Genomic DNA, 18,595 nt, shown 5'->3' with positions numbered 1-18,595 from the left:
GAGGGACCCTCGAATACAGGGAATCACAGCTCACCAGGAACAGAGCCACTGCTGGAGCCTGTTAAGATCAATTAAAAGGTAACTATCTAATACTTGCAGGCTGAGCACAGACTAATATGAGAGAGAAAAACTTCTGGAGGCCCAGCCTTAGGGAGGCCTTCCTTGCTTCCATGAGATTAACCTCCGCAGGACCCACCAGGTTCTCAGGGTGAAGATCTGAGAAAAATACCCTTGACTTCCTGCAGGGGGAGGTGGAAAGTAACCAATCTGAAAAACAGCAAGAGTACTCTGTTTTCCTTAAGAGAGGCCTGCCTTAAAGGGAAACTCTTCTGTCAGGTCTTAACTAACTTGGGTTTTGCAGAAATCTAACCAACTTGGGAAGGAAATATTCAACTCCAGTCCACTCTAGTCTTCGATGTAGGGGAAAAGAAATACCCAACTCCAGCCCCTCTAGCTTTCCTGTCTCATGTTGGGGAGGAGTGGGAGAAGCTGAGAAGCCTTGTGAAGGTCACAGCCCAGGAACACAGGCTCACTAAAACACTGGGACTTAATGATAAGATTATAAAATACTTCCCCCCTATACTTTACTACAATATTAATAGGGCTTCTATATAATAACAGGATTTATTCCTTCATTCAATTATTATATAGGAAGAAAACATATAACACATCAAATGAAGAGAAGTATAATGGAGGAAAAAAACAAAACAGGATAAAGAATACAAGGGATAGGCGTGGCATTGCTATTTTATAAAGGATGGCCAACAAAAGCACACCAATAGGTGACATTTTAGCAGAGAATGTAAAGAAAAGAAATGGAAGCATCGGAAGAGTGTTACAGGCAGTGAGAAGAGCAAGTTTAAAGGCCTTGAAACACATAACTTTAGAAAATGATTTAAAAACAAAATAAACAACCTGAGTAAACTTATAACCATTAAGCAGACTGAAGTAGTGATTACACCCAGATAGGGATAAGGAGCCCTTACAATACGGTTTTAAAGCTAACTCCCATGAAACATTCAAGAAAGAGATCTATGTAATCATATAAAGTCTTTCGGAAAATAGAAAAAAAAAAGGCAACACTCTCCTATTTATTTTATGAGACTAGTACACCCCCGATACCAAACTAGCATGGTGCAGTAAAAGAAAAGAAACTCACAGGCCTATCTCAAATAGAAACAGAAATGCAAAAATTCTAAACAAAATATTAGAAAATCAAAACACAAATGTATAAAAAAGGAAAAATGAAATCTGTTTGGGTTTATCCCAGAAATATAAACATGGCTCAACATTGAAAAACCCCATCAATATAATTAAATCCATTAACATAATACATAAAAAAGCATATGACCATCCCAATAGATACAGTAAAAACACTCAGTGAAATTCAACACCCATTCATAACAAAACTTATAACTAAGAATAGAAGACCTCTATAACTCACTGCAACAAATATCATACTTAATTATGAAATATAAAAAGCAACCTTTTAAAACCAGAAATTAGACAGGAATGCCCACTATTTGTTTCTATTCAATAGTGTTATAGAGGCTCAGCAAAAATAATGAGAAAAGATGAAGTGAGTAGATAAGAATTGGAAATGAAGGAAAAAACACTACCTTAATTCACAAAGAAAACCACAGAGCATCTATAGACATATTATTTAAAAAAGAATAGGTTCAGCAATGTTGCCTGACACAAAATCCACATAAAAAAATCAATTGTGTTACTAATCATGCACAAAACAGTAGCTGAAATGGTATTTTAAAAAATATTATTGATTTATTTTTTAAAATCATCTACTGGTATACTTAAGATTTGGTACATTTTACTATATGAAAAAATATTATTGATGTATATTTTAAACTCATCTACTGGTATACTTAAGATCTATACATTTTACTATATGAAAATTTTGCCTAGAAAAGAACCATCAACAAATCTTAAACTCTAATGTGTAAGCTGAACTGCGTTAATGTCTTCATTTTACTTTGAAATGCAAGAACAAAAAATATGATGGATTGATGAATAGCTAGAAAGATAGACAGACATGTGATAAAGCATGTAAAATGTTAATTATAGAATCTAGGTCAGGGATTAGCAAACTGTTTCTATGCAGGGCCATATAACAAATATTTTTAGCTTTGTGGGCCATGCAGTCTCTATCACCAACTACTCAATTCTGCCAATGTAGAACAAAACAGCTATACATAATAGGTCAATGAATAGGTGTGACTTGATTTTGCTAATAGATCATATCAATGCTTGATCTAGGTGGTAAGTTGTTCACTGTAAATGCTTTTCAATTTTTCTGTTTAAAAATTTTTATAATAAAATGTTGGAAAAAATCATACTCATACTTACATATATATATATATTTACAAGAGCAACAATAAATTACCTTAGGAATAAAACTGATAACTGATATAGACATTAAAAAGAAAATTGTTATATAAAATAAGACAAATAAATGACATATTTAAGCATGTTCAAGAAATAAAACCCTACATTTTAAATACGTCAATTCTCTACACATTAACTTAAAAATTCAATGCAATGTCAATCAAAACCCTATAATTTTTTATGAAGTTCTTTATGATGATTATAAAAATCAGCTAGTAGAGGAAGATGTTAAAGAGCTCCTACTTCATTTTTGAGGACAAAAAAACTGAAGGTCTTCCCTTGCTAGGTATCAACAGTTCACATAAAACTATAGATTAAGGCAATGTGGTATTTGCTAAAATTAGAAACACAGGCCAACAAATCAGAATACCAAGGCCCAGAAACATATCCATGCACATAGAAAAAGTTGGTATTATAGATCAAAAAAGTGAAGAGAAAACTATTCAATATATGGTACTGAGACAAGGGGTATTTTTTTAACCAATGAAATATGATATTGGATACCTTCCTTACAACTTAATCTAAAATAAATTCTAGGTGGATTAAAGAACTAAATGTGAAACAATTATTTAAATCTTTTATAAGGAAATATATAAAAACATTATAAAATACACTTATAACCTTGCTATTACTTTAAATAAGTTACAAGAAAAAATATATCAAAATATATTTGACTATAAAAGAAAATACTGATAAAAATTTAGAATTCTATTCAATAAAAGAATCAAAAAGTTGAAGGAAAAGCCACAGATTAGAATATATTTCCATGACATACAGCTCACCAAGATACGATATCAATAAGTCCTCAAATCCATAAGAAATCACTCAACGGAAAAACTGACAAGAGACATGAACTAGTAATACACAGAACAGGTAGGTGAACCGCTAGAATATGTGAAAAGACTTACAACTGCACTATAATCAGGAAATTAAAAATTAGTGTTATAGCAAAATACCTTTCCATACCATTAGATTAACAATTTTTTAAAATTTGATAAAAGAAAGTGTTACCAGGTAAATAAAGAAATGAGAACAATTACCCAATGATGGCAAAAAGATAAACTGATCAAATCATTTTTGTGAACAATCAGGTAATAAAGCTGAAGTTGTACAGATGCGATTCTACTCTGGGGCACATATTTTACAGAAGCTCTCCCATATTTTGTGAAATCAAGGAGGCATACAAGATTTCTTGTGTATCTGTAAGGTTTTAATTAAAGAAAAAAACTAAAGCAGAACTGTCAAAATATCATTCTTACATTTCTTAGCTGGCATAACGACAATGTCACAGTGGTATCATCTAAAAGCGAGCTTCTATCTCGACCTTGTCCAAAGCTTTCACCATCCTCAAAGAGAAAACTGAAAAGAAATTTTTAAAAATAATATGTACACAAAATCCAGTTTATTGTTTCTTCTAGAAAGTAAAGTTTATTCTAAGTCATCAATCCCTTCATCAAAAAAGAATTAAACTTTAGACTGGATGTTTAATAAAACGATGTATTGAGATTTCTTCAAAGAAGTCTCATTTTTAAATATCTCTTGAGTTGGTATGAATATAAGCATAGAGAATTTCAGAAAAACAAAAGTGTCATTTATAACCCTTTGTTCATGTAGTTTCAATGCTAACAGTACTCTCCTGACATCAACCCAATGTGTTCCCGAGAAACTTTATACGAGTAGAAAAAGATAAAGGGAAGATGAAAGAAAAAGCATATTGGATAGTAACCTCATAGGAGAAAGGATATTAAATAATAAATGAATAAAATTTGTTTACAATTTCAATAAATTACTTTTAAGAATCTATATATCCTTTAAACCATTTCTTCTTGGAATTTCCGTAATCTTACCTCTAACTTTCTACTTAATTCAAAGTATGAATGGTATAATCAAAGTAAACATTTAAAAATCAGATTAAGAGAGAAAAAATAGAAACTAATCAATCCAAACAATACAAAAGTTTAAAAAGTAAAGAAAAAAATGATGAGCAGATGACTTCTACAGTTGCCTACAATGATCAAAACTAAGTCTAGAAATCTAAAAATTAAAATTTTATTTTATTTTATTTTGAGAAACGGTCTCTCATTCACTCAGGCTGAAGTGCAGTAGCATGATCTTGGCTCACTGCAGCCTCAACTTCCCTGGACTCAGGTGATTCTCCCACCTGCAGCTGCCTGAGTAGCTAGGACCACAGGCACACAAGACCACGCTAGGCTAATTTTTTTTCTTTGTAGAGACAGGGTTTTGCCATGTTGCCCAGGCTGATCTCAAACTCCTAGGCTCAAGCAATCCACCTGCCTTGCCTCCCAAAGTGCTGGGATCACAGGCATGATCCACCATGCCCAGCCTAAAATTAAAAATTTAAAGTATTAGTAGAAGCTCAAGAAATTTAGGTTCATATTTTTATGAATAAACATAAATAGCAATGTTAATAACAATCTTAGCCCCAAGGCTGTAGAGGTATTTAACTTCCAGTCTAATTTCTAGCATGATATCTTCTTATACAGTTTTGCAGATTTTTTTGCAACACACTAGCACAGTAATGACCTCTAGGACACGCAGTGAGACCACAGAGTTCATTTACATTTACAAGTATATTTGGAAAAAGAACATAGTTCTTCATAGTAGGAACACTAAGCTAGTTTTTAGTTAACTCTCTTAAATATTCTATTGTGACTTGTGTATTTTTCATTAATATCAATTTTTGCAAGATATTCCATAATATTAACTTCACTTCAAATAGGTCACAAAGCAAATTACTGATCAAAGACAACTGATGGGAACTCTGCAATTAGAAACTTTGGCAAATCAAACAAGGTGTTGAGTCCAGTTGCTTCCAATAATCACTTAGTTGGGAGGCCTACCAAAAAAATTTTTAAAAACAACAAATTTTCAAAAAAAAAACAATTTTTTTATTATTACCATATAATTATTACCATTTATTTATTTATTTAAATTCCTAAGAGAAGTTTCTTTCCTTACTTGGGGAGTGTGCAGATAGGTGGTTTGGATCGAATGATTTCCTTGTTGACAAGCTCTTTCTCCAAGTCACCTCCAGCCAAACACCAAAGGTAATAAACTTCTTCAATAGATCTTTCTGCCAGGTAATCATTATTTATATCTATTAAAAGAAAATTTAAGGAATCATTGTATTACATTTTCTACTTTTATTAAAAGTCAACAGGCAGTAATAGCTGCCATTCCAAAAAAAAAAAAAAAACACTGAAGAACAGACTTCCAGTTTCTAGTTCTGATTGTAAGGAGCCTGAAATTTGCTACTCCATCCTAACAACAAATAAAAAGTTGAACAGATTGAAAAATCAACAATTCTTGGATCTGTAAGAGAGGTGAGGACATAGGGCAAACTTCTGTCCCCAGGACTGGAGACAGACAGGAGAATACAGGGAATTTCGGCATTCTGGAACAGACATTCATGAGCAGTGCCTCAGGAACCAGTGCCAAGTTTGGAAAACCTAAATTGTAATTGATAAACTACTGGAGGCTCAGTGTGGACAAGTGTCTGAGAGTTAAAAACTCCAGAGGGAACCAGTCATAAGGGATACGCCCACACTTTTGTGAGTCTGGAGATTGACAAGGTTCTCACGGTAAATATTGGAGGAAAATGCCCTTATGTTTCCAGCAGTGGCAGAGGAAATGGAACCGTTCTGAAATACGATGAGCACTGTTCTTAATAAGGTCGGTCTTCAGGATAAACCGGTTAATCAGAGCCTAACTCACTTGGATAATATCAGAGCCTAACTGACCTGGAGAGGGGAAATATCAAACTGCAGCCAGCTCTAGCCTTCCATGTGGTGGTTAAGGTATGGGGAACAGAAGCATTCTGTAGTAAGTCCTACGATTAGGTCTCAATCTTTAAGTGAGCCAGTGACTCTACACAAAGTGTTTCCTTGCCCTTAAGGAGTGGCTAGAACGAGTTGGAGCTTGATATTTCCCCTCTCTTACTGGAGGTTTGCCATGACTGGCAGATTCTGATTCAATTTTTGTAATAATTTGAATGCTCCCGGCTGAAAATAATATACTACTAAAAGTGGCTTATATAATAAAGACATTTATTCATCTCTCTTAATAAAATCATAGGTACAGGAGGGGCCTATGCTTATCAAAATTCTAGACCATTTCCTGCATTCAGAAGAGAAGTGGTGAACCGATGCTGCAGTACCTTTCTTGACAAGAAAATTTGTTTTTTCCCTATAAGTAGCCCTTATGTCCAGCACTTTCATTTAGATCCCATTAGCCAACTCTAGTTCACAAGCTTACTGACCATAGCAAGAGAAACTAGGAAAAAACATCTGGAATTTTCACCCTTCATAATGAATACATAGTACTGGAAACTACATTGGAAAAAGAATAAGGGGAGAAAATAGCACATAGGGAGGCAACGAACACAAATTGTTCCTTCCCTCATATCTCAAGGCAATGGCTGGCTGCCTTTTCTGAAGTCTTCCTTGATCTCACTGACAGAAATACAGAATTAGGTGCTCCTGCTATGCTGCCATTGTGCTATATTCATATTGACCTTCATTTATAACAGTGATTGTATAACTAAATGTCTGTCTGCCTTCCCATTTGGCATGAATGTTACTTAAAGATACAGTATGTGACACATACCAGGAACTCAATAAATGTTTAATTGAATGAATGTTTAGTAACCATTTTCTGCCATGACTTAAGTCATAACAACTTTTCAGAATAAAGGTAACTTACTGGTGTCACTAAGCCTTACATTCCAAGAGTTATAATCTTCACACAAGAATTGGAAGTCTAAAAGCTGATATTCTCTTTAACATCCAGAATATAATGGTATGTAATTCTTATCAATAATATTATTTTTAGAGATCATTTATAAATAAATTATATAGAATATCAGCAACTTAAATATAAAGGATAAACTGTTAGCTCAAATGTGTGTGTGTTTATGTGTATTCTAGCCAATCCTTAAGGGCAAGGAAGCACTTGTCTAAAGGCTAGAGGCACAGGCTCACTTAAAGATTCAGAACTAATCACAGGATTGACTATAGAATGCTTCTGTTAACTTTAACCACCACACAGAAGGCTAGAGCTGGCTGCAATTTGCTATTTCCCCTCACCAGTTCGGTTAGGCTCTGATATTATCCAAGCGAGTTAGGCTCTGACTATATATATATATTTGTGTGTGTGCGTGTGTGTATATATACTTTGTTTTGTTTTGTTGTTGTCGTTCTTTGTAGAGACAGGATATCTCTACGTTGGCTAGGCTGGTCTCAAATGCCTGGCCTCAAGTGATCCTCCCTCTTTGACCTCCCAAAGTGCTGGGATTACAGGCATGAGCCACTGCACCCAGCCAGTCAGTTATATTTTAATCACTCCCAGAATTGTCTCTTAATTCCCATGATCCCACTAATATATTGTTGATAAATTCAAAACTGAAAGTAGGACAAGGAAACTTCCTTTAAAAACAAGGCTCATATTATTCTCTATGCTTTAATTTATCATTACCTTTACACAACTGACTGATATCCTCAGGCAGAGTTAAATCCGCACATCTCAGAGAAGATGAAAACAGACCGGCAGGTTTGGTAAAGGGGGTATATAAAGGTGATACCTCACTGAACACTTTGTCCTTCATTAATTCATCTGGAGTTGGCCTTGAGAACATTTAAAATACAGAGCATGAATGAAAGTCATAAAAAATTTCCTAGAATAATGGCATACATTCAAGAGAATGGATAAAAGTCTTAAATACTTCATTAGCACAGAAAATAATACAGTTCTCCTTTGCAGAGTCTAGATGCATACTTTTATATTATAATCAAATAACTGTGAGTAAATACTCAATTTTTTTTTACTTATGTTGTACTTTACCTTATGATGCATCAAAAATATCATTCCATAAAAGCTTCTGCATTGTTTACTTTTAGCCTGACTAGCATTCATCTGCTTTACTGAATATCTTAAATAATTAAATAATATTTATGCAAACTATTACAATAATACCATTTGGCTTTTCTTCCTGTCCTTTAATGTGGTACATTCACAAAAATATTTCTCTCTAACATGTCTTGATAAAGTTGTTTTTCTAAAAGCAAATTTGTATACATTATTTTCAAACATTATATACTAAAGGAATTTAGGGATAGCTGTATGACTAGTAGTGACATCATCAAGTCAAGGTCAATTAATGAAACTTCTAAGAAATCCTTTTTTATTATCAACAATTGTTAGTTTATCACACCACTTATCCAAGTTCACTGCTATAATACATATTGACAACAAACTTTTATTCTCATTTCACTGATGTTATTATTGGGTCTAGGAATATCTACATTCCACAGTTTAGTTAATATTCTATTTAAAAGCTTAGAAATGAACTAGTAACTTCTTTAGTATATGTCAGTTTTCTGACTGTGGTTTAACTTTAATTACTTTTTCATTTATTCACAAAAAATGAAAGCTTACATCATTCACAGTCATGATACTGATGTCAATTATATACTACTACACATGTACATTATCTTTATTTAATCCATTATATTAAAACAAATAAGAAAAAAATCAATTGCTTATGTGTAAAGGATCTCAATGTAATCCCAATCTCTAAATAATATCAACCTCTTAGAAGGATGGAAGGTGAGGCACTTCTTCAAAAGATCTATCACAGTTTCAGGAAGCTCCTGGTAAATAAAGAGAGAAAATAATATAATTAAAATGATCAATTTTAGAAATATACTTTATTCAAATGTTTGCTAATCTAGAAGGTTTTGATGTTTTTAAAGTTTTTATTTGTACTTTATACAAATTTAGTCACTGTGAAAAGGCAAATACTTAAAGAGAAATAAGCATTGCTTTAAAATCGCTTCCAACTGGATCCCAAGTGTGTAAAATAAGTTTTCATTAACAGATTGCTATGGTTTGAATATGTTCCCTCTAAAGTTTAGGCTTCATGAACTTTGAAACTTAATGGCCAATGTGATGGTATTAAGAGGTGAGGCCTTTAAGAAGTGATTAGGTCATAAGGGCTCTTCCCCTGGTGAATGGCATTAAGAGGCTTATAAAGGTGAGACTTCACATAGCAATTGCCTAGCTTGCCCTTCGGCCTTGTAAGGACAGTGTTTCTCTCTCAGAAGACTGCAGCCCTCACCAGACAACCAAACGTACTGGTGCTTTTAACTTGGACTTCCTAGTTTCAATAACTGTGGAAAAATAATTTTTTGTCTTTGTAAGTTACCCAATTATCAGGTATTTTGTTATAGCAGCACAAATGGACTAAGACCCAGATTAATGACAAACCTTTATAATGTCCAAACAACCATGCTCTTCAGCCAGAACTATTAAAGTGTCATCTACACAGTCTATAAAACAGAAAAACTATATGAATAAATGCTACTTTTCTAATCTGTCCAACAAATCAGAAAACAAACTGATCAAAAATGTTTTAATGGAGTAATGCAATTTTGGAACTTAAAATACTGAAAACTTTATCATTTTGTTAAATTTCTTTACACGTTTTGATAAAAATGAAAAGCTTCAGATAAATACTAATTGAATAACTGACACTGAAAGATATCAGTTTAAATAGTTTGATAAAGGAGCAATTCCTTTACAAGGAAGGTAAAGATAGTCTAGCTCTCTCTGTCTCTAAATATATACATGCAGACACAAATAGCTGACCCTTGAACAACATGGGTTTAAACTGCACAGGTTCACTTGTATGTGGACTGTTTCCAACCAAACATGGGTTGAAAATACAGTATTTGTGGATGCGAAATCTGCATGTATGTAGGACTGACTTTTCATACACATGGGTTCTGTGGGGCTGACTGTGGAACTTGAGTACACATGGATTTTGGTACATGTGAGGGTGCTAGAACCAATCCTCTTCAAGAAATGACTGTATATAAACAGCGCTTTTTAAGAAGGCTTTGTAGTTTTTTTTTTTCATGACTACAAGACCAATTTATTTTTATTATACATAATTTGGAAAATGTACTTACATTTATTTGGGAATTTAAAGTATAAGTTTAGGTTACAGACCACATTTAAGAATCTCCAAGGCTTCTTAATAGCTGTAGTATCAATCTTTGTAATTAAATGTGGTAAATCTGGTAAAACTTTTGCAAATTTATTTATAATTCATTATTATTTAATGTTTACTAACACTTTCCTGTACATATTCTTACTTGTAAATGTTTTTAACTTGGATACTAATCTGTCACTCTTTTGCATAAAGTGTTCTATCACTGTTTTTCTCTCCTTAATTACCAAACATGCTTAATTAATTACACTCTAAAGTAGATTACATAAATGTTTATTAATTTGAATTATACATGTTTGGATCCACATACATGAAAATTCAGATGAGCCTTTTATAAGGAAAAATCAATATTCTTCTTGAGTTGTTACTTGTACATGATTCATCAAATAGAAAGATAGCCCAAAAGTTAAGATACATTGTCTGAAGGTAAACTACTACAGAAATACAATTTTATATTCTCATATTTTGATTTCACAAGTTAATTTACTTGGCTAGATCATAAAGCTGAGATTATTTCCATCTAGGTTAAAATTCCTCAGAGAATAAAGAAATTTCTGCTGTAATATTTTAGAAGGGACCTCATATGCTGTTCTGCTGATCATTACCACTGATCATTAGCAACTTGAGTAAAGGGGGGATATTTCAGTGTACTCACTATTTCAAAAGAACACATCCTCAGTGTGCATGATTACTAATAGTTACTAAGTTATATTTATATTTGAAAGATAAGCAATTGTATGACACTTACCCAAAGTAAGCAAAAATTTTAGTCTTTCAGATATATCCAAGCTCTGAAATAATTTTCTTCCCTAAATAAAATGAGAAAAGAAATTTGTATTAATATTTACATGTTTTTTCTAGGAAGGCATTTTTCTCCCCTTATAGCTGAAACTGATTTTATCAGGCATCTGTATTTATCTCCAAAAGTTTTACTGGATTTTTAAAGTCAGCTCCACTAAAGAAAAATTACTGGTGAAATAACATTTTAGAAAGTGTTGCATAATATGTATCATTTAAATATTTCATACATCTAAGGGTCATTACGTTCTAGTTTGATGTAAGCATTGTTCACTTTTGAGATCCACACATACCTGGATATCTAGATGTATTCCAGGCCACGTGGAGTCTTACTTTATTGAGACCAAGATGCCTCCTGGGTAAGACTGATTATACCCTTTCGTCTACTGAGCTAATTCTTACTTAAATATCATGATACAGGTAGTCCGTTTCTCCATTAAAAAAACTTCATAACACTCCTTCCTCTTACCACAATAACTTCAGACAGCCATCCTTCATGCTGCTACAGCACCTGGTATATTTTAAGACGCACACGTTATATTTTAATCATTTCCTTATTAATCTGCCTCAGGAGGCTCCTTGGTATAAGGTCTGGAGTCAAACACTTATACCTTCAGCATTTATGAGTTGGGCAATGATTGTGTACCAAATTGGACTATTCTACCACCAAATAGTTATATAAATTTGGCAAACTACTTAACCACCTGAAGTCTCACTTTTCTCATCTGTAAAATTAAAATATTAACTGTACATATACCACAGGTTATGATGAGGGTTACGTAATGCAAAATATGCTTCATTAATGTTGGCTATCATTATATTTCTCTTATCATAAACAAATTAAGCTTATATGATCATTTAAATAAACTTAGAAGGAAAAGGCTTAAAATTACCTGGTGTTTATATAAAAGAGATGCTTTGATTTTTTTAATAGAGAAGAAAAAATGTTCTTAAACACTTATCAAATCAGAACTATAGGTAGAGATCATTGAAAAAAAGCTGCTGTTCTTCTCAATCTTACATTACTGTCATATCAATCTTCTAAAAACGTAGTTTTGATTTCAATATCTTGTTAAACTTTTAATGGTACTCCATATATCTTATATAACTTAATATAAACATCCTAACTTTGTAAAAATATACACATTATAGAGATATCAAAATAATATACATCTGGTAACATTTACATTCACACTTAGTAAAAGTATGTTTCTAGAGATGCCAAAAAATATGTGAAATTATCAAACATGATTAAGTCAAATTAAGCCTTTTCTCCTCATATGTAATTAATTTGTACAGCAAAAACATACTATTAACTTTCCTCTCCAAAAGATTATTCCAATAAATGCACAATTTCCATTTATTATATTAATATTTCTTTATACATACCACACAAAGCTCAAATAAAATGATTCCAAGAGACCATACATCTGATTTGGGGCCAGAAGGCAATGGTTTTTTACTTGGCATGTGATCAGTGGTTTTGAAAATTCCCTGTGCAATTACCTCAGGGGCCAAGTACGAGGGATACCTGTAATGATACATTAAAATAATGAATAATTACAACAGGGAAAGAAGCGATAGTACATTTTTACAATCAATGTGGTAAGATCTATGTAAAAGTCTCATGCAATTAAGTTAACAACTGTTGCTAGAAAGCATTCTAAACTAACCATAATACAGACCTCTAATGTCAAGGAATCAAGAGTAAATATACACAAGTCTGAAATAGTTTTAAAACCTTCATGTCTCCCTCAAGCATTAACTCCTTTATTTGCTTCTCTCTGTGTTTTTAACACAGTTCTCTAGGCTTCCAAGTGTTTTTCCTTCCTTCTTATTACCTATCTTCCCTTAATGCTGAATTAATATTTAGAGTGCATTTTATCTTTTAAAAAAGTATTTATTTTTAGTAGTAAGAATGTTAATGCTACAAAAAAGATATAAATTGAAAAGTAAAGCTCCTATCTCTATACCCGTCACCCATACCTATTTACATATATATAACTTTGTCCACCCATCACCTCTGCCCCACATGGTGGAATACTATACATATTGCTATGTACCTTTTTTCCACTTAAAGTGTATTTTAGAACTAGTTCTTTAAAAACACAAGTATAGAGTTTCCTCATTCTTTCTGAAAACTGCCAATAATTTCATTGATGCACTTAATTTCATGAAACAAAAACATTTTGGAACTTCCATTCTTTTGCTATTACCAATAATGAGATGAATATATTATGACTATTACATAGCCCACAAGTATATGCATATAAATGACAGATATATTCTTAGAAGTGGCATTCCAAGATCGTAAGGTTATGTGCATTTTAAATTTTGATTTATCACACCAAGTTGCCCTGTGGAGAGGTTGTATCAATTTATATTGTCATAAGTAATACATGAGGGTGCCTATTTCCTCACAACTTCACTGACATGAGAAGTTTTTTGAAAACTGGTTTAGCAAATACTGAATAAATGCAAAACACTGCCTATTAAATATGAATAAGGTATAAAGAAGAAAGCTTCAATGAACACCCATGTACTAAGAAGCAGTTTAAGTGAAGAACATAAAGTTATCACCGAAAGTCCCTTTGTGTTTCTCCCTGATTGTATCTCCATCCTTGTTCCTCCAGAGGAGAAGATACCTGGAATTTTTGTGTTTGTCATTCTCTTCCATTTCCTGATGGTTTTACCATGTTTGTATCCCTAAAAAATGTACTGTTTACTCAAGCATATTTCTGAACTTTATAACACCGGAATTAGGATGACTGTATTCTTTTGCTTTTTCAATCAAGACTATCTATATTGTTGCATGAAGCTGTATCCATTAAATTCTTATTTCTATTATATGAATATTACATAATTTATTTATACATTCAAATGGCAATGGCATTTAAGCTGTTTCCTGCTTTTTATTATTAACATTATGAACAACGTTGCACAGAATGCCATGTATGGTATACATCTGCAAAAGGTTCCCAAGGTTAACAACCTAGAACCAAATTTCTAAGCCATAGGATATGTGCACTTTCTACTTCATTACACAATGCCAAATGTTTTTCAAAAGGAGGTACACCAATCTATACACTTGCCAGCAGTGAATGACTGTTCCTATTGTTTTACGTCTTCACCAACACTTGATATTTGACGACTTTTTTAATGCTTAACAATCTGGTATATAAAATCTATTGTGGTTTTACTTTGCATTTCCTTGAAAATTAATGACATTGAGGCATATGTTCATATGTTTATAGTCATTTGGGTTTATTATTGTGTGATAGGCCCATTCAAGTCTTTTGCCTATTTCTCTAGTTGTTTTGGGGTCCCCAAGACCACTCTCATGTTTAGAAATTCACTAGGAGGACTTACAAGACTTAGCAAATAAGTGTACTCACAGCTAAGGTTTATTACAGTGACATAGTAAGGGTATAGCTGGATCACAAGGGACAAAGACAGACAGGGAGTCTCCAGGAACCTATATACAGGCTTCCTTATGCTCTCTCCCTCCTGTCAGGGATCACACAGAATCCATTCTTCTTCCAGCAACAAAAATATAGCGCCATGTATGTGATGTATCTTCCGTTTTCTTTTCTTTTTTTTTTTAACTTCTTTCCAATCTTGAAGAATAAATGTTATGTGATGTTTCTGGCCAGAGAAGCTCATTGAAAATCCAAGGATTTTATTTGGGACTTGTCACACAGGCACTCTCTGCCTGGCATGTACAAAAATTCAAGAACTCAAGAAGGAAAGCAAGTATTCAGCATAAACCACTTTGGTTGTTTATAAGCACAGTAAACTAGCCTCAGCAGTTAGGGATCCATGGGGACATTTCTGCAATCCAAGTTTCAAGGCAACAGCCAAGGGCAAATATTGCTAGCAGGACTTAGTTTCTAAGGATAGCAGTCTTAGGCTTCCTATGATAATCTTTTACTGAAAAGTTGTTCTTTAATTCCAGATACTAATGTCTTCTTCCGTAATTATGACTTGAAATATTTTCTACCACTTTGTGGTTTTGTCGTTTCTTTCTCTTTATGGTATCTGTTTATGAATGAGAAGTTCTTATCTTTCAGTTGAATTAAACTTTTTTCCTTATACTTAATGATTTTGTCAAAATAATCTGTTAATTTTCTCAAAATTTCAGTTTAGCCTTTTATATTTAAGTTTCTTCATTCATCTAGAATTCATTTTTCATATGATGTCAGACAAGGTACAACTTATTTTCCTACATAAATAAGCAATTGAGCCCTGTTCCCTTTATTGAAACCTCTTTCTCCCCAAGTAGTCTGCAGTGCCAGCCGTATACTAAATCAAATCTCCACACATACATAGGTTTATTTCTTGGCTCCCTCAACTGTTCATTTGGTCAATTTGCCTAAGAGTATACTATTACACTATTTTAAATAAAATATTTTTATATAAAATATATTTTATTAAATAATTACTGATCATTGTTAAGACCTCTCAAAACATACATACCTTTTAGTTTCTCTTTGGGAAAATGCAGGCTCTTTGTAAGTGTTTGTTCTTCTCTATATACATTTTAAAACTATCTTGACGAGTATTTTCTCTTTCACATACAATTGAATTTTTATTGAAAATAGATAAGATATAAAGACAGGTTGTAGACAACTAACATCTTTACAATACTGATCCTAACAATCTATAAACATGATATCTCTATATTTATTTAGGTCTTCTATAATGTCTCTCAAAAAGATTTATATTTTTTCCATAAAGGAACATATCACGGGATTTTGTGGTGTCACTTTGTCAGGTGGAAACCTCTGTGGCCAGTGGTGCCTTTGCCTAAGTTTTGCTGGGACCCACTGGGCTTGTTCCATCCACTTGGACTGGCAGGCTGTGCTCAGCTCGTGCTACTGGCCTGGATGCCACACTGGCCAAGGGAGAGCCAGGCATGGAGTGGCAAGGGGTGTATGAGTGGGTGTGGGGTCTGGCCACTGTGCACAGCCAGGTACACTGGCTGTGGCATGGCGGGCAGGTCCAGGTGCTGGCATAGGCACTGGCTCCCTGCAAGGCTGTGGTTGGACCAGGTTCGTTGCAAGCAGCTTCCATGGCTGGCACCAGGGAACATGGTTATGCATGGAGACTTGGAGATGCCAGGAACTGCAGAGCCCCAAAGAGAGTGTCACAGCCCTGGCTCAGAAAGCTCCTAGGTCTGCAGCTCCTCTCTCCTTCTGTCTTCTTTCCTTGCCACCCACAATGTGGCAAGCAAGGGGTTTTTTCAGCCCTGTTTGTTTTAGCTGTGCCATTTGGCAGGTCCCAAATTCTTGTCCCGCCTCCAAGAAGAATAAGGTATGTGGACAAGTGGAGGGTGAGCAAGGTAAAGAGATTTATTGAGCTATAGAACACCTAGAGACCCACAGTGGGTAGTTCCTCTCCACAGGCAGGGTGTGGCCGATGAGTGTTCAGCACTCAGCTGAGAGGAGACCCTAGGGTGGATAGCTTCTCCCCTCAGGTGGGGTGTCCCTATGAGTGTTCAGCCTTCAGCAGAGAGAAGACCCTGGGGTGGGTAGCTCCTCTCTACAGCTGGCCATCCATCATCTGCTCAAGTCTGGCTGAGTCCAGGGTTTTTATGGTCCTCAGAGGGAAGAAGTGCACATCCATTGGTCCATGGGTGGCCATGGGTGGGCCCAGAAAAAGCACCACAAGTTCCCACTCAGGTCCACAGGACCTACAGCCCATCTCCCATGCTTCAGGCCCTCCTGGGTTTGAAGGCAGGGCTTCACCAGGGACCTGCCCCCTTCTACCCAGGAACCTGTCTGACTCCTGTCGCTCTTCATGGTTCCCAGGCTATTCATGCCACGGAGTGCCTGCCCACCAGCACTGAGCTGCCCTCAGCCCCCCTTCAGACCCCCTCCCTTGCTTGTTGGTGTCTGAAGTCCACAGGGGGTCAAGGCAGCAGGGGGCTGGAATGTCAGCGCTGCCTCGAGTGTGCACAAACCCAGCCGGGGTCCGACAGCACCTGGGCTTGGCCCCAACATCGCTCCAAGATCCGAGTGGGTACAGGAGCAGGGAGAGGCCAAGCAGTGGGAGTAGACATTTCTGAACCTACAGCTGCACCTGGGAGAGCAGGGCTCCTGCCTGCTTCCGGCCCCCAAGAGCACAGGGAGGCCTGGGTCTGCAGCACCAACTTGGGCAGCTGCAGCTGTGCCCGGGAAGGTGGGGCTCCTGCCTGCTCCTGGCCCCCATAGGCTCAATGAAGTGACAGCCCCAGCAGCACCTCCCCCCACTGCAGCCAGCATCATGGTAGTGGCCATCCCAGACAGGCTGCCACCGCCATCAATACCTGATTTGATTCTATAAAGTACTCATTTTGCCTGTTCTATATCTTATAAAAGCTACACATGGTATGATGCTATACATGTTTGTTTTATATACTACATATTTCACATACAAAAATTTAACCTCCCATCTCAATTAGAAAAAAAACAACTACATACCTGAGGGCGCTCGCGTATCTTTTTATAAACCCTCTACAACTACCAATGAGACTTAAATAGAGGATATACTCAGTATAGTTTTGCTTAAAAAAAAAAATCCTATCAAAAATACCCATTAGGATGGCCTTACAAACAACAATTTAAGAAGCAGGTAGTAAATAAGAATTAGACATAGGAACAATTGCTAAATTTGAATCCCAGTGCCTAGAAATAAAAGGAATAAGAACAGTTTTAGAAGAGAGATGGAGTGAAATTTTGCCATACTTATTACATATGTGCATGCCCTTTTGTCATTTATTGTCAGATTTAGTCAGGAGCACCACAATCTAGATTTTAAAACCAGTTAGATTAAATTATGTCCTCTTACAATGAGTATAATCAAAATGTATTTAAATATATGTATCATCTGTGTAATATATATTAAGTAGGCATTCGAATATTATTTCTATTTTTCTTCCTACCTTTTCTACAGCCACCTCCTCACACTATCGTTGCTAGTACTTATTTACATTCAAAATACAAGTCAATTAAGTCAGGGAATGTGACTTAAATTCAAATGGGTAAATTTGGTTTTTAACTCCTTTTTCATTTTAATAGAATGATGATGGTGATACCAGTATCTTCTTATGATTTGCTCATGTATTTCTCTCATATACAAATTCGTATTGTGTTATTTCACCCTAAGATGATATTGCTCTTCCAACCAAATGAATGTGTGATATCTCTAGAAACAGCTGAAGTCTAGTGGAAGCAGCACTAGACTAGATGTTATAATACCTGTGTTCCAATTTCAGTTCTACCACATATTCTATATGTGATTTGGGTTTCTTCATCTGTAAAACTGGAATATTACTGCCTACCTCACAAAGCTGTTATAAATATTAGTGAATATATAAAGACATTT

General features: G+C 34.8%; 1 protein-coding gene across 2 annotated transcripts in view; it reads right to left on the bottom strand.

Moving 5' to 3' along the window:
• TBCK (TBC1 domain containing kinase) overlaps window positions 1–18,595 on the bottom strand; it is a 271,930-nt gene that overhangs the window by 198,779 nt on the left and 54,556 nt on the right. For both annotated transcript variants that reach the window (XM_032172492.2, XM_058432416.1), the window contains exons 6-12: window positions 12,620–12,761; window positions 11,181–11,241; window positions 9,688–9,749; window positions 9,010–9,071; window positions 7,897–8,045; window positions 5,383–5,521; window positions 3,663–3,762 (exon numbers count right to left, since the gene is read on the bottom strand). In XM_032172492.2, coding sequence (XP_032028383.1) covers window positions 3,663–3,762; window positions 5,383–5,521; window positions 7,897–8,045; window positions 9,010–9,071; window positions 9,688–9,749; window positions 11,181–11,241; window positions 12,620–12,761 — 715 coding nt within the window. The remainder of the gene's footprint in view (window positions 1–3,662; window positions 3,763–5,382; window positions 5,522–7,896; window positions 8,046–9,009; window positions 9,072–9,687; window positions 9,750–11,180; window positions 11,242–12,619; window positions 12,762–18,595) is intronic.

This window comes from Hylobates moloch, unplaced genomic scaffold (assembly GCF_009828535.3).
Source record: "Hylobates moloch isolate HMO894 unplaced genomic scaffold, HMol_V3 SCAFFOLD_2, whole genome shotgun sequence".
Taxonomy (NCBI): Eukaryota; Metazoa; Chordata; class Mammalia; order Primates; family Hylobatidae; genus Hylobates; species Hylobates moloch.
The sequence above is the reverse complement of the archived record's forward strand: the minus strand, read 5'-3'. Positions and strand labels throughout refer to the sequence as shown.